Genomic DNA, 17,713 nt, shown 5'->3' on the forward strand with positions numbered 1-17,713 from the left:
ATCTATCACTAACATGTCTCTTTCAGATTAAATACTTTATACTTTGCCCTAATTTAAACCTGTCTGATCTGAGCTATAGCTACTAGGCGGTCAGGCTCAGTTGCGTATAGTGACTTTGGGGGTTCACTAGGACAGGAGTTGTGATTATTCTACGAAGTGGACAGTTGCCCACCACAAATAATCCAATTTTGGAACAGAAAATCAACTCAGAAATGGGTGGAGGGCCCACTACATTTGTGACAGAGCAGGGTAGATTTAGATCGGCGTGCTGAAGTATAGTGCAGGGGAGTTATCTATCCAGTGCCCGAAAGGAGCAGTGAGCGTTTGCCTGAGAAGTGGCAGATCTGCTGTCTACTTGTAACAGCACATTTTGCTAGCATGTTGCAGTAAAAACATTTTTTTTAAACAGCAGGTTAAAAACATGTCCCTTGTGTTTTTCAACTACTCAGTACCTTTGTTGGCTTCAATCTTTGCTGATGAGTGCTTAATCTGAGTAAGTGGTTTCAGGTGCTCAGGATCTGTGCTTTTCATGAGCACCAGTTAAGAACACATTCATTCATGGGGGGATTAAGTGGTTTGCCCACAAGATGTAGAGCTAACGCTGAGACTCAAACCTAGTTCCAAGCTCCAAAGTAGGCAGCTCGAGTGATTAAGCCACATCCTCTCCCCACTTTCATGGTTCTGTAGTTGGTTCTGTTTTAAGCGGCGCTAACAGGAGAAATGGGCTGGTACAAGCTGGCCCCTGACAAATGCCCCAGCACTTATTTTTTTACAAATTCACCACTTCCTCAAACCTCCCGGACCTGGCGCACTGGCAGGACATAAGGGTTTACCAGTGAGTGACACATCCTGAACGTCACTGGAAGTGAAACCTGACGGCTGTGAAGGAGGGGGAGCACCTGCGTGCATAAACCAATGGCTTCTCAGATGCTACGAGTTGCAGAGGCTTTTGAGACAAGCCCTCCTATTGGCTGAGTGAGCTCTAGTGGGAGCTCTGTCTCCAAGGCAGTAGGAAACAAACAAAATCTAACCAGTACGACAGTCCTGTTTGGATGCAGCCTGTGGTATTTAAATACATAATAATTAAAAAATATGACACAACCTTCGATTTCTATTGTAAATAAAGCAGTTCTCATTTAGCACAAAGCATTATTGTCAGTGGTGGCTGGTGACATCTCAAAGTGGTGAGGCGTACACTTTGTGGGAGAGCACTGTGGCGAGCGAGCAGAGTGAGCCCAAACAATTAATAGGGTGTTCGGGGGGTTCTCCCCCTGAGAAAAGTTTGAAAAAGAGTAGGTAAATGGTGCGTTGTCAAGCAAATTGAGAAGCAAGAAGGTTAAACAAGCAATTGTGAAAGTGGTTATTACATTAATAAAGGGATGTCATATAACAACAACATGGTAGCTGCTTATTCAGTATAACCACAGAGCTTCATAACAGACTTCAAGGTACAATGCTGAGAATCTCGCAGATTTCATTTATTTAAAATGCATGATCCATGCGTGCGTGCCTCAACCAGAGACGTGGCGCAGCAGTCTCGCGTCTAAGTATACCCTCTGTGTATTGCTACTCTAAGAAGTGCATGTATGACTTTTTAAAACATACGTCAGATCTATTCATAAAAACATTGTTAATTGGGCCCTACATGATACACATGTGATTGCTCAGCATCAGAGTTCACCGTTTGGTACTGGAGGGTTGTCAGTGCGTAAAACGTTAGCTTTGATTTCAGCGGTGATCGGTGAAATAGGAAACTAATGTGTGCAGCAGACTGGCAGTGCAGTCATTACATGGTTTCTGCTCAACATGGCCACGATTGTTATGGGAAGTGAAGGATTCCTCCGAAAATCGCTTTCAGTTGCTGAGGAGCAATACACCAATAAAAAGACATCAGTAATTGCTTTCGAGGCCCTGTTATCTTTGTCACCAATCTGTCTCCGGTAAGGTCAAAGACACGGGCGTGGGCCACAAGCAGCAGGGTTTGCACTGGCCTGGGTTGCCCTAGCAATGCATGATGACCTGCTCTGCACAGGTCTCTGCCGCGCCATCGACGAATTATGCCGGCCGAGGCCAGCGCCTCAACCAGTGACGTGACGCAGCATGAGTCTACTCTTACGTCTCCAAACTAAAGTCAGCAGCACCCTATAATATACATACTAGTGAATGTCATTACGCTAAACTAAAGTAAATATGCAGCGCTACACACAGCTTGGTGCAGCTATATTAGTGTGGTCACTCAGTAGTACTCACTGCTTGTCAATCCTTTTTTCCACAAGTTAACTTAGACTGACTGAGCTCATTCGATGGCACTCAGTACTGGCAGCTCAGCTCACATTCAGCAGGGTTTGCGCTGGTCTGTGATGCTCTGCTCTGCTGAAAGCACTCTAGACAGAGGCCTCTGAGTCCCAGGGCAAGGAGGTCAGGCGGAGCTCGAGTCCTCACTGCAGGGGAGGGGGAGCACCCGTAGCAGAGAGAGTGTGGCTTAGCTTGAGAGGGCAGGGCAGCAAATAATGACCATGACCAATCACTGCACGGCTTTACAATAAAGGCATGCAGTGATTGGTTAACATGCCCCCATGGTCCTGGACATGCCCCTAGTCACACAGGCTCTGCAGCAGTCTGGAGAATGCCTAGAGACTAAAGCAGCCAATCCAGGCGCTGCTAAAGCAGCGGTGGATTGGCCTGGGGCAGGAGACCTTGCCGCTCCTTAGGAGGACGTGGGGCTGTGGCTTCTACCCAAGCCCCCCGCCTCAATTTGCACAGCGAGAGTGGCAAGACCCTCAAGACTGCGCATGTTGGGTTGGCCAAGGAAAGGCACCTGGCCAACCCGACATGCACATTTTGCTGCACTGGCCAAGGGGAATGCTGCAACTTAGTCGCTTCTAACACCTCCCCCCTCCCAAATGACTGATTCAGAGACAGCTGACTGCTGCCGTACTGCCGCGGGCTGAAATTTATTTTAAGTGCTGTGCTGCTGCTGGTGGACAGACCACTGGGACAAAATAATCAGTGTCACGACACCTCAACACCCATACAGAGGAACCGACAATGATTATTGTTGTAATAAGGACATGGAGAAACAGTGGGTAGGAGGGGAAAGCATGCATGAAAGTGGGCACAGTGCTGAAACCTGAAGCACGGTTACCCGGGGGTGGGTTGAAGTAAACACAATACTTAAGACAAGCTGAGGCAGGCGGACCCAAACTAGTAAGCTTAACTAAAACAGTGTACGAGCACAATGGGGAAAAACCCTTTTGTGGAAGGATACCCATAATAGGCCAATACTCCAGAGGAGGAGCAATCTACGAGAAGGTGGGACATAAAAGGCAAAAACATCATTGACAAGCAAGCCAGTGACTCTCTCCTTACCTAATCAGCAGCAAGGGGTAGAATGAAAGCTCACTTACTGAATACAGCATGTCTTCCAGACAGCGCATGCACGGTCTAGGCCAGACCTAAAAACCAGGATGGGGAGGAGCAAGACAGCAACACTGCACAGCCCACAAACTGATCCATGTCTGCAGTTCCCAACTGCACCCTGGAGCCCACTGTTGCTGCCTTATTGATGCATTACTCCGTTATGCACTGCAACTGGTGCCTAGAGGGAAAGAAGGCCTACCACACTGGTTGATGGTGTGGGAACAGTAACTCAGGCTAAGCCTTTTCAGTTCTATTTTTGATAGCCACCTTAATGAATTAGTGATTACGTTATTTGTCTTTACTGCTGAATTTACAGCCGGTCTTACAAAACTGCTGTATATGGTATCCAACCAAGCATAAGAACTTTTACTGCTGTGGTTGCTCTACTAAGGTGGTCAGATGATACATGGAGATCTGAGCCTGCACGTTATTTGTAATTATATGCACTGTGTCTGGCAGCCTTAGTGGTAGCTAATATATGTGCACCTGAGTTCAGAGAATTTACTATTCATGGCAGCTAGGTGGGCTTCCACTGCAGTCAATTATAAATGAACTTGCAAAATGGAAGGCAGAGCAGCAGCATAGACTGCAGCCATCCAGTAATACATGTTATCAGCAATGAAGAGTTGTCTGCTTGGCCAAGAGGAGATGCCAGATGATGTGGTTCCAGTTACAACTTGCACCGTTTCCTGGTTCAAATTAGCCTGGCAGTGTCCAATAGACCACATGTTTTAAGAAATTGTTGCATCTAAAGCATACAACAGCTTGCTTGGATATGGAATACCGGAGTGGAGTCCAAATGCAGGCTTCTTCACTAATGGTACTGTGTATGTGCTGCCTTCACATCCTAGGTGCCACAATATCTAACAACAAGCAGGGGGGATGGTAGGGCAAATGTCCAGAGGAGTAACACAACACTTGCTAAACCTCATAAGCTGTATAAAGGTAGACTGACAGGTTCAACAGTTCCCAGTCTCGTTGACATTGGAGTGAGGGAGCTACATTGCCTATTATTGAACTTGTCATCTGAAAGATGCGCTTGAGCCAAGATGTTCTTTAATTTTATTTAATAGTATCTGGTATAGCACTCATAGACTTTACTAAAAGAACCTTTCCTAACCGTAATGTAAAATAAAACCACACACTATTGAACCAAACGTTTGCAATCATGAATAAAAATGACACCAATGAACTAAATCGGTCAAACCACAGTGAAAGTTATTTAGGGGAGGGCAAGAGCAGAGGTAGCTGGGCAGTGGTTGGAGCGTGCTCTCTGTGGGCGCCAGTACAATCTACACTAGTGGAGCTGCGGCAGGTAAAAGAAGCGTTGCGTCTTTCCCACTGATATGGATGCACAATGGTGACACAACTGAACAAATGCTCAGACCGGTTGAACGCGGTTAGATTACCAGTGGAGTGACAGTAATAATCCAACGTTCCCTTGATGGAGGTGTAGCAAGATGGGGCAAGCACAGGCGGCAGAGGACAGGCTCCCTGGCTGGGGAAGAAGAAAGTCATTTTATTGATGTGGTATTTGGTTGGAGAGAGGGAGAGAGAGAGAAACTGTCAAAGTGAAAAAAACTGAAAAAATTACAGACAAAGTGAAATCATGTTTAGGAACTGTTATATGTGTTTACCTGACGCCTATTCTCTTTGTCACAGTTGTAACTGATATTATTTGTAGTAAGGAAACATTCAGTGTCTTCAGCTGAGCATACCCGGTGCCATCAGAATAATTTGCTGCAGCTTCCAAAAACGAGGTACATCGGAGCATAAGCTAGATTTCTGCAGAAATACCTGCCTTACCTCTTCTGTCAGGGCTCACTTTAGAACACTAATTAGGTCTAGCTTAGAGATAGCTTTAGCTGCTTCACCGCCCTCATGTTTGAAACATTTTTTTTTTTAAATAGCACACCATAAAATAATATAGAGATAGATACATACACAAAGCCCTCTTCATCCAGAAGTCGGTTTATGTGCCGTTCACATTTTTCTTCCATCCACCAGAGCACACAGCAAGCATTAATCGATCAGCCCACTTCATCCATTGGCTATCTTGCACTGTGAGTGACAACATTGTGCCAGATCACATATGCATATCTGATCAATAAAAAGGGTCAGATACCCTCTGCCTGCAGAAACAATCCCTTCTTATGAGGCGGGTTTTCACTCCAATGGGGTATAGACCTGTAACTTTGCCATAAAATGATAATATAGCAGATCGTAGGAGTGTTTTCCCATTTACAAATCAGTCAGAATCAGAGAAAGCCCCAGGCTCACTAGACCAAAGGGGTGAAACACGTGTTGTCTGATCCTGGATATGGATCCAATATTCTTATAGTTAAAGTGGATTTATGAACATACTGGAATGATTCCGACTGATTTCTAAATGGGAAAACACTCCTACACATATGCACATCTACCTGAAAATGACAGTACATTTGGCTCCAGTGAAACCCTGGGAAAGAGAGAGGCCTTCTCCCGAAACGCGCCTTGTAGGTGTAGAACTTAAGTGACAGCATCATTGCCATTAATGTTTTGAAAGGCTGCTGAACTTTGTATTCATAAAGTTTGAGTAGATAAAAAAAGCATATTTTTTAAATATATTTTTGTGACAAGTGGATAATTCTATTGATTCAGTGTCTCATGTGGTGAAAGCCTGAACCATTTGAATGGCTGGTATGTGAGAAACCTATGAAATACCAGTTTCTCCATTACCGTATTGCACCGCAGTTTGGAAGTGGGAAAGCTTATAATCTGCAGCGTAGTTATATAATGGTAGGTTAATGGGACTGATGGGACAGCGGCTTGAAAATGAGTTATCTCCATTGCAAGTGCTGTTGTGAATGGGCTGCTGGGCCACTTGTTATATATTTATTTATATTTGCCAAGTTGTTTTGAAGATTCCATATTTTGCTAAGGCCAAACTTATTGGCTTTGCCACTGCTCGTTTTAAAGCGTTTCACATAAACAACATAGCAACAACAACAAATCATATAAAATAAGACCAGCACACATACGTGGATGGTTATATCTTTAATACAAAATGAGAGGGTCCAACTTTAAATTAAAATGTCTGTATTAAATTGATCAAACTCATCAATCACCTAAAAGTAATGTTAAAACTGCAGAGTCAATGTAAAATCCTTAAAATTGTATTTGTCTTTATATGTTAAACTCCGTAATGCTCTCTGAGATAGTCCAACACCGAAGATGTACTTGAGAATACATTAAAAACCCGCTTTTCTTGTCTAGACGAGATCCTTTCCATCATGTACATTAAGTGATGGTGGAAGCACGTGAAAGGGGTCCCATGTTCAAGGGCGATATCAACCCAGTCTTGGATACATCTCAACGGCGTTTCCTCATAGCCAGCAAACATGGCGGGGTTTGCAAGAAGGCCTCGAGCAGCCATTATTCCTTTAAAGGCAAAACACAAGAAACATAGTTACACATTAACATGCTTTGTCCAAACAAAAAGCTTAATACTGTGGAAATAGCACAAATTCTTCCCTCGCGAGCTCCCTACACCAAAGTACTACAGTAAGTCTTAAAATGGCCCTCTAAAAAAATCTATATCTCTTTGGAAATTAAAATTTTGTTATTTCTTTCTTTTGCCAAACATTTTTCTTCATAATACTGGTTTTGCATTACTTTTCTTAAACCAACTCCTGATACAATACGCTGATTTTCACAATTCAACATGGAGATCAAAACTCGGGGCCCGATTTAGCTTTTGTGGACGAGGTACCGATATCCCTTCCACAGTATTTCAAGTGCATTATATCCAATGGCACTTGCAATACAGCAGACAAGAAATCCGTCACGTTTGTGACTGAGTAACTTGTCCGCCGAACTCTAAATCATCCACTAAGTGAACCAATACAACTGGGGTAGGGAGTAGTGCCACTTAAGCACTCCCTCCAGTGCAACTAGTTTTTTTTTAGTTCACATCTTTTATATAAGCAATTACCTTCAGAATAGACCTCTTCTAGCAGAAGCCACACTGCAAGTGCACGCCCGTCAATCAACAAATTTGGGGCCATATATACAAAGAGTAGGAATTGAGATTTCTTAATTGCGATTCTTATAGAATTGCAATTAGGAAATTGCAATTTCTAATGTAAAAAAACGGTATACAACCTTTACAACGCAACTTTTACCACGACCTACCATTACCACGCATTTTTTACAACGCAGGATCCATTACAACGCATGCCATTACCACGCATGTATTTACAACGCAGGTACTTTTACAACGCATACCATTACAACGTAAGTATTGGTAAGTATATTATTTTATTAAAAATATTATTTGGGTTTTTTGGTAAAGGGGTATTTTTAGGGTTCAGGGTCAGTTTTGGGTTTTTAGGTAAAGGGGTATTTTTAGGGTTCAGGGTCAGTTTTCAGTTTTTGGGTAAAGGGGTATTTTTAGGGTTCAGGGTCAGTTTTCAGTTTTTGGGTAAAGGGGTATTTTTAGGGTTCAGGGTCAGTTTTCAGTTTTTGGGTAAAGGGGTATTTAAAGGGTTTAGGGTCAGTTTTCAGTTTTTGGGTAAAGGGGTATTTTTAGGGTTCAGGGTCAGTTTTCAGTTTTTGGGTAAAGGGGTATTTTTAGGGTTTAGGGTCAGTTTTCGGGTAAAGGGGTATTTTTAGGGTTCAGGGTCAGTTTTCAGTTTTTGGGTAAAGGGGTATTTTTAGGGTTCAGGGTCAGTTTTCAGTTTTTGGGTAAAGGGGTATTTTTAGGGTTCAGGGTCAGTTTTCAGTTTTTGGGTAAAGGGGTATTTTTAGGGTTCAGGGTCAGTTTTCAGTTTTTGGGTAAAGGGGTATTTTTAGGGTTTAGGGTCAGTTTTCAGTTTTTGGGTAAAGGGGTATTTTTAGGGTTTAGGGTCAGTTTTCAGTTTTTGGGTAAAGGGGTATTTTTAGGGTTTAGGGTCAGTTTTGGGGTTTTGGGTAAAGGGGTATTTTTAGGGTTCAGGGTCAGTTTTGGGTTTTTGGGTAAAGGGGTATTTTTAGGGTTCAGGGTCAGTTTTGGGTTTTTGGGTAAAGGGGTATTTTTAGGGTTTAGGGTCAGTTTTCAGTTTTTGGGTAAAGGGGTATTTTTAGGGTCAGTTTTGGGGTTTTGGGTAAAGGGGTATTTTTAGGGTTCAGGGTCAGTTTTGGGTTTTTGGGTAAAGGGGTATTTTTAGGGTTCAGGGTCAGTTTTGGGTTTTTGTGTAAAGGGGTATTTTTAGGGTTCAGGGTCAGTTTTGGGTTTTTGGGTAAAAGGGTACAGGGTAAAAATTAAATATAATTAAATTTAAATTAAATTAAATTAAATTGATTAAATTAAATTAATTAAATTACATTAAATTAAATTACATTAAATTAAATTAATTAAATTAAATTAAATTACATTATATTAATTTTAATTAAATTAAATTTAAAAAAATATTATATACTTACCAATACTTACGTTGTATTTGTATGCGTTGTAAAGGTATATGCGTTGTAAATACATGCGCGGTAATGGTACTTCGTTGTAATGGATCCTGCGTTGTAAAAATTGCGTGGTAATGGTAGGCGTGGTAAAAGTATGCGTTGTAACGTCATACATCCTAAAAAAACGTACATTTATCAAACAGCGAATTCTGGTGGGTCACAAATCGACGTACCTCATGAATATTAATGAGGTAGGATGCAATTTGGAAATCATTAGGAATCACAGCCATCACAAGGATAGTGGCCTTCTGAGGATAGCAGACCAGCAGGTCGGTGATTGATTTTATTAAAGCAAATTTATACATTTTTTTTATGCAGTACATATTTCTTAAAGGACACAAGAAAAAAATGAAACTTTGAAGTTACATTTTTTTTAAGAGTAGGCAGTAGTTTGCGGGAGCACTGCCTGATCTTAAAAAATATATTTTTTTACATTCTGAAAGGGGAAGCGATCTCTTAGGGATGGACCCTTCCAGTTTGTGAATGTTTACCACCTCCTTCGAGATGCCGGTAAAAACATGCATGTTTTGCAACTGTAAGTTGGTCTCAAAACATTCATACATAGCACTACAATTCGGCATTTGGAAGGGACGCCCTCTAAACACGCCCCTTCCACATACAAATCACTAACACAAACTGAGATTTGGCAAAGTGTTACAGAATCACAATTTGTGCTTCTGTACAATTAAAATAGCATTTTGCCATCACAAACGGCCTGATTCTGCGAATCAGGCTGTTTCCAATCACAAAAATGCTTTGTATATATGGCCCCTATATCTTTGTTAGCATTTATTTCAAGTAGAGCGGAGTAGCATGCAGCTCTCCAGAGGACTATTGCCCAAATTGGAAACATTTTAAATGTGTTATTTAAAGTATCACTTGTGCCTTTAATGGACACAGGATAATTAAAAATAAAATAAAAATCTGGTTTGGGAGAGCAAATGCTGCAAGGGAGGTTTACTGTGCCCTGCAGGCCTCCATTCAAATATATTTCAGGCCAATCAGAAGGAAAAGCAGGGATGCAAACTGGGAACAACTTGATTAATATTGAATACGCAGGTCAATTTGGGACACTGTTAATGAATAATTTGCAATGCAACTTTGCAGTGCAAAGGTAGCTTTGTAAATTGCATTTCCATTCAAAAACAAGTCGATGTGGAAATTGCACATCCCTGGTTTGCGAATGGAAATAATACATCGGGCGCATTGGCTAGCAGAGGATTAATATGGTTCAGCTGTGTGACATCAGTAACCTTTTATCAGTCACGTCCATTAGATCTCTTCATTGTGGCCTACTTTATTGTGGTCTATACAGGTCTATACAGGTCACTTCCTTCGCACCTATTATATGTATAAGTCACGAACAGGTGACGATTGTATCGCAGATACAGGATCCCTTGATTTAACTTTAGCCATAAGACATAACATTGTATCAGACAACATGTCAGTATGACAGCTTCTCCACGGAGAAGGATACGTGGACACTAGATCCAATCCTCTGATGATGTGTATTACATCTAACACTTTTGCGCTGAATAGAAGTTGGGACAGAGGGATAAAGGGGAAGGCTATAGGACATGATTTTGTGTATCTTCTATACGTGATGGCATATTGTTCTCTTGTTTATTTTATCTTATATTTTGGTTTAAATAAGCGCTTGCCTTCTTTCTTCAAACCATTATACATAACTGCTGTTGGCTTAACTGATGGCTGTGTAGGAACCTTTCCAATCAGCATCACCAGTGGCAAATGTTAATTATGTTAATAAAGCCGTTAGTACTGCCTGAATGACCCTTCGGTTGTCTTTCTATTACACCCCTTGTATTGATGCATTGGTAATGTACCTTATTATAGCTTGTTTAGCTCATGTGCAGTATGTCGCTCAAGAACAAGGTACCAACCTTTGGTAATACTCTTTCTGGTAGAGACTCTATCTAGCCTCAAATTCCTCCCCTTCTGAATATTGCTCAGGCATCAGACTGGATCAAGAAACTTTTTATGTAGTACATTTGCTCGCAGGAAAGTGACACAATGTAGCTCCGCACGGATGCTGTTAGACTCCGGAAATGACGTGCAGGGCTAATAAAGGGGAAGCACCCATGCGCAGAGCTGTTACAACGCATGCACTGTTACCACACACAGTCTTTACCACACATTTTTTTTACAACGTATATGCCTTTACAACGAATTAATGTTGTAAAGGTATGAATGGTAAGGGCATATGCGTGGTACTGGTGGTAAGGGCATATGCCTGGTGGTAAAGACACCAGCGTGGTAAAGGCTATCTGCGTTGCTAGAGGAAACACGAGACCCTTCCGCTTCTTCTTTACAACCTGCGCCGTGCCTCAGAAGAGCTGTCTTGTCGTCGTGGTGAGGAAAGATGGATTGGGCCAGAGGCCCCGGAGGAGTCACACAGGGGTCTGGTTTTAGGGCTCAGGGGACGGGTATTTTTAAGAAGGGCTGGGGCTGAGTGGGGAGGGGGCGGGTCTAGTTTTAGGGCTCAGGGCAGGGGATTGGGTATTTTAAAAAATGGCTGGGGCTTCCACAAAATCCATCAGATGACTATTAAGATGTTTCTACAATATCTTAGTGGGTAATGCAAGTAGCAAGAGTGGAAATAGTTGTAGATCTTTAATATCGAGGTTGGGCTTCTTAAGCAGTGGCTTCACCACCGCCTCATTCCAGAGCGGTGGACAGCAGCCAGGATGATTGGGGCTCAGTCTCTCCTTGTCTTCTTGAGAATTCAGGACAGGAGTGATATCAGCAGAAAGGTATACAGAAAATCAGAGATCTACTAAAGGTGGAAAGAGTCTGAGTGAAAGAAGCCTTGGAAACACCAACAAATAGAGGTGCTGAAATTGTGTGTTGTAGGTGGTGGCAAACAGATCGAGCCAAGGTTCTCCCCATTTGCGGAAGAGACCTTGCACCACCTCCAGGTGTATTTACCACTTGTGATCTGCAAAGTGCAGACAACCAAGCTTGTCTGTACTGGCACTCACTGAGCCCACCAGGTTGTTTACAACCAGTAAGATGCTCTGGTTGTCCAGCCATTTCAAGTAGCGCAAGCCTCCTAACACAGGGTCTGTGACCCCCAACCCACCCTGTTTGTTGCCGTACCAGATGACGTTAGTGTTGTCAATAAGCACCTGTACTAGCCTCCCCGTGATAAATGGTCCATCACTGCATATATTTTGCTGTCTTCTCTGAAATCTCAGACTTTAGATCCCACTGCAAAGCCCACACGGGCCCAATTGTGCATACAGGGCTTGAAACATGCTGTTTTAGGAGTAAATAACCCTTACACACCGAGGAATACTGAGAAAATTGAGGTAAAAGTGTCTCTGAGAGGTGAGAGGGAGCTTTGGATCTGCGTCTAGTAGCACAGAAAGAAAAGAACTGACTTCAGCATGCAGGAGTGGCGCCTTCATGGACACCTCACGTCATTTCTGGAGCAAAACAACGACACTGCGGAGACGCATGGTGCCACCTTCCGGCATGCAGAGTTATACCGAAAAAGTTCCCGAATCCAGTTTGACGCCTGGGTAATATTCAAAAGGTAAGGACTCTGCCATCAGACATCTCTATCAGAATATACACAATCTTTAAACCAACACTTAATTTGCTATCTTGACAGATCTGCATTTGGGATAGGTGATTATATGGACAGATTCTCAGCTTATGCTTATGCTTTAAAGGATGCTCTAAATGATCTGACCTACTGTATGTGTAATCACCCTTTATAAAAATAAGGATCTATTGCAAAAAAAGTAAAATGAAAACAAAGATAATTAATTTAGGGCTATTTTTTCTAGCTTATAATGTGTAATGACCCTGAGCATAAAACATTGTGTGGATATGCATTTTGATATGCAGTAATTCCTAGGAATAGTTTTAAGAAAATGGACGAGGTTTCATTTTCGATTTGGAAATATTTTTCAAAGTTTGTAGATTTTTCAAGCATCTGGTCTAGCACTCCCAACAACATAGATTTTATTTTTTGAAAGATTATGTCAGTTTTCAGTTATGAAAACCGTGAGTCAGTTACATCTTATTTTCAATGTGTTCCTCGTGCATGATCAGCCACAGTCTTGATGCACCTGTGGAAAGCGTACGCTTGATGTGAGAGTAGGTCCTAGCCCAGCGCCTAAAGAACACTGGCGTACAAGACAGTGCGCTGAGATGGCTCACATCCTTTCTCTCCCGACGCTCCTTCCAAGTTTGGGAAGGAGAAAGCCGCTCTCCCTCAATCCCCCTCCGGTGTGGAGTGCCCCAGGGCTCCTCACTGAGCCCCACGCTTTTCAACGTGTATATGGCCCCACTGGAGGAGCTGGTCGCCCCATTCGGAGTCACGATCGTCAGCTACGCTGACGACACTCAGCTGGTGGTGACCCTCTCTCACCCCAAGCTAAAGCCCTCCAACCTGCGAGACTGCCTCTCCACCGTCCATCAATGGATGGGCGACTCTGACCTAAAGCTTAACGGGTCAAAAACAGAGATCCTGCTCCTCGGTCACAAGACTTCGAGTCTTCCCCCTAACATCTGGCCCGCCTGTATGGGTGACCCCCCCTCCCCTAAGACAGAGGTTAAGAGTTTGGGAGTGTGGCTAGAGACAGATCTCACTTTCAGGACACAGGCTAGGAAAACAGCCGGCATCTGCTATGGGCTCCTTAGATCATGCAGAAAGGTGCTCCCCCTTCTACCATTCCAGTCCCGCCTTCTGCTAATTCAAGGCTTAGTGCTAGCAAGGTTGGATTATAGCAACGCTATTTACCTCGGGGCGCCGGAAGCCACCTTGCAAATACTACAAAAAACCCAAAATGCCGCAGCCCGCCTGCTCACAAACACCCCAGCAAGAACATCGGCCAAACCTGCCCTGAGAAAACTCCACTGGCTCCCCGTGAGGGAAAGAGTCGCCTTCAAGGCCCTCTGCCTGGCACACAAGGCCCTGCACAATGCGGGTCCCCCCATTCTGAGCACTTGGATCACTCCATACAGACCGCCGAGAGCGCTCCGGTCTGAACAGGGAAACCTTATCGTTGTCCCTAGGGTGAAGAAAACCCGCATTGGCGGCCGCAGATTTTCGGTAAACACGGCCAGTAAATGGAACGCTCTCCCCTCGAACCTCAGAGCTGAACCAAACCTCCTACGATTTAGGAAGTCCCTCAAAACCCTCCTTTTTCCTTGATTTTTCTTCGAAGCTTCCCTGTGCCCCCCCTTTAGGAGTCTGAGGTTTCAGCGCTGGGATACTCGAGGGTGACTACGCGCTCTATAAAAACCTAAAATAAATAAATAAATAAATAAAGGACCGTGAGCACTTGGAAGAGTTTAGAGTCAAGAGAAGGAGCAGTAAAGACTTGCACAGTTTGGCTGTCCAGCATATTTTAAAACACTTCTTCTCACCTTAGAATGGACAAAGAACCTGGGCTTCAAGAAACAAGCAACAAGAGACCTTCCTCATTTCTGCAACAATAGTCTGCCTTTTGATGGTCTTCTTTTAGAATCCAGCCACAATGACCATTTTAATAAGCAAAAAAGAACACAAACTACTCTAAAGAATGAGATTATTTTCGGATGGTAAATATTATACAAAATGACATAGGTGAGATTATTTCACCTCCTCGTTCCTCGGGCTTAGAATATATACTAACCACTTAAACCTCAGTTCTTTACTTGTCCAGATTTTATGGAATACTGTGACCTCTGAAGAATTCAGGGTCACTCATCAATGACCATGGAATAAGAGCTCAACATTCAAGAACATTTCTGGAGCCATATTCTAAAGCAGATACAACTATTACAACTTCTTTACTACACAGGAAGTGCTGCTTATACTTAACAATACCTACAGCAGGACTAGTGCATTTTAGCGGATACATCTTCTTGTGATTATTGCATTCAACGCCCTGAAGAGAGTAAATTGATGCACATGACTGCAACCTGCCCCAAAATAGGGGATGTTGGATAAACTTCTGAATAGGACAATGGTGGTAACACACCCAGGTTGTTTCACTTAGTTATTACATTGACCCAGAGATCTTGTTTTTGCTACATTGGAGGAATAAACCTTCCAATGCCCCTTAAGGAAGCTACGACTTTCTGTCTGAAGCTCTTGGTTGTACTCCAAGCAAATACATCATTTAATTGCATTATGGTATTTACCCAGGTAAGGGTATCCCAGACCTACCTCTGGAGTTGTTCACACTTACTACTCAAGGTCATACTCCCTCCCACATAGAAAAAAGGGCATTGAATTGCAATTACATCTTCATTGAAATGAGAAGATTTTGCTCTCTAGAGTCTGCCCCTACTGCTCCAAGATTAAGACTTTAACATAGCTTGTAAATTGTTTCTTATGTATTTAGTGGCCTAGGATTGTTATGAAGTGATTAGCAAGTACGGCTCCGGTCACTCTGTTAAATCTTGCTCACCAATGACTGCTGCCCAGCTGTTGTTTTAATATTAATGGCCTCAGTTCTGACTGATTTGTTACACGTTTCCTTCCAATCAGAAGTGCTCCTTGTTAATTAGAAGGACGGAAATGTGTCGGACTTCCTAAACAAAACAATCTAGAAGACATACCACCAAATAAATCTGTTACCAGCTCTGTGTAAAATTCAGAAGAGGCAGTTTGCCAAGCAGCTCTCTTCCTGAAGGAGGAGATTCTGTTTGATGATTGGCAATTAAGTTGTCGTCCTGGGAGGGGTACAGAAAGAGCTATAGCTATCATCACTGACAATATTAGATTAATTGTACATGACAGTGTGATCAGAAGAGTGATCCTGTTGGATCTCCCTTCTGGATTTGATACTAAGGACCCTGACGCTAGCCTTTGGAAACTTGCATAGTTGGAACTGTAAGGGACCACCTGATGTGGTTGAAGTTTTCTTGGAAAAGTCTTACCAATATCTGCCCCTTTCCTCCTTTAATTCTAAAAGTATCCGATTCGGTGTGGAGGGCCTCAGTGATCATCATTGTCACTGATGCCATTCAATATAGATGCTTGGACCTTCTCTAGTCTGGCTAGTACAGGCCAGCACTGCTAGGCATTGTCATATGCTGGTAACATTTGAGGTGGTAATCCACTGGGACAAAAATGCTCCCAGGTCTGTGACCAATTAGCGAGACTGCTTGACAGACTTTCTCAAGTTAAATGCTGATAAAACTGAGCTGCCTCTCCTGGTCTGCAAAAACATCCATTAAAGGCAGCCTGTGACTGACATTCAGGGTACGAACCTCCCAACCCTATTCCCAAAGCGAAATCTCTGAGATCAATAACTAATCAAGGACTGCCATTTAATCATCAGATGATGAGGTGGAAACTTCTTGGTCGCTTCTTTGTGCATTCAGAAAAGTTATTTCCAGAGTCCCATGCCTTGATGAGCTCGACCTGTATTTTGTGAACACCCCGCTGGAGTATAGCAACTCACTCTACTTGGGAATCCTTGCTTATCAAGTAGCCTCGCTCAAGGGAGTGCAGAATCATGCTGTTGATTTGCAAGTTAAATATGTTAGATCATGTCACCTCATCTAGGAGCAGTCTTTACTGGCTGGCGGTGAACAGTTAGTCTCCTTTAAGGCCATCTGCATGTGCCATAAATCATTATACTGCCCACTTGTTTGACACATTGTCTGCCTCACTCCCAGACCTGGAGAACCAGAAATCAACTGCTGTCACAGCAGCCTTGGATCAAAATGTCTTGCTGTGGGATAGCTCCTTTCATTACTTAGCCTCTAAACAATGTAGTCATCTAAATATCTCTCTTTGGCTGATCAGTAACCACCTGGTTTTCAGTAGGGTCCTCAAGCGTCGTCAGTTTTAATAACTCGGGTCTGTGAGTGTCAGGAATCACCTCATTGTTTTTAGAGCCACAAGTTCATGGGATGGAACATGTTCACTTTATAAATAATCAGTGTAATCTTGTGCAGATTACTTTAAAACCAAAGCTAAGCTCATGTGCCTATCGGCTCAATCACACTTGCCAGCTATCCCATAGATGAACTCGAGCAGATTATTCTCCTTTATTAAGTGTCAGACTAACAGCTGGTATTTATTTTTGTGGCCCTTTCATTTAGAAGCAGGAATCTGTATGTTGACTGTGGCTTGTCTAGTTCTATTAAAATAATTTGTTACGGACCCGTGTGTGCAATCAGCACTATTTACAATCTGGGATCTTCCCCTCCTCAGGGGAAAAGTGGAAGGAGAGTGCATGCTCCATCATTTACCATCTGTCATCAGCTAACCTGATTGTTCAAGACTGATAGTGATGCTAGGCTGTTGAGTGGCAGGACATTACTGGGGATCTACCTATGACGAGGATCCTTTCATGCTTCTGAGAGGTGGTGGGGCTGCCAGAGACCATCTATGACAACTTCGACAACAACATCTTCCACAAGGCAACCCTCACTCTCCGCCTCCTGCACCACACAGCCAACACTGGACAGCTGGACCGCCCTCAGCATCGCAGACACCCCAAAAACCACAAGGACCACCAACTCTGGAGCCCCCATGGACACCTTCCCCCACAATATCTACCACATACATCATCGCCCCCGAACTACAGAGCATCATCAACTGATCCTTCAAGACCGCCTCCTTCCCCGATGACTGAAAACAAGTGGAGATCAACCCGCTCCTAAAGAAACCATCAGCGGACCCCTCTGACCTCAAGAACTTCAGACCGATCTCCCTACTTCACCATCTGGCGAAAGTCATTGAAAAAGAGGCCAACATCCATCTTGCCTCCTTCATCGACGAGAACAACATCCTCGACTTCTCCCAATTAGCCTTCAGGAAGCCCTCATGGCTGCAACAGAC

General features: G+C 43.2%; 1 protein-coding gene across 1 annotated transcript in view; it reads right to left on the minus strand.

Annotated features, from left to right (window-relative positions):
• Positions 1-6,448: 6,448 nt before the first annotated feature.
• DUS4L (dihydrouridine synthase 4 like) overlaps positions 6,449-17,713 on the minus strand; it is a 102,256-nt gene continuing 90,991 nt past the window's right edge. Inside the window, exon 7 of the mRNA XM_078680268.1 lies at positions 6,449-6,840. Coding sequence (XP_078536394.1) covers positions 6,593-6,840 — 248 coding nt within the window. The 3' untranslated portion in view covers positions 6,449-6,592. The remainder of the gene's footprint in view (positions 6,841-17,713) is intronic.

Source organism: Lissotriton helveticus, chromosome 1_1 (genome assembly GCF_964261635.1).
Source record: "Lissotriton helveticus chromosome 1_1, aLisHel1.1, whole genome shotgun sequence".
In the NCBI taxonomy this organism is placed as follows: Eukaryota; Metazoa; Chordata; class Amphibia; order Caudata; family Salamandridae; genus Lissotriton; species Lissotriton helveticus.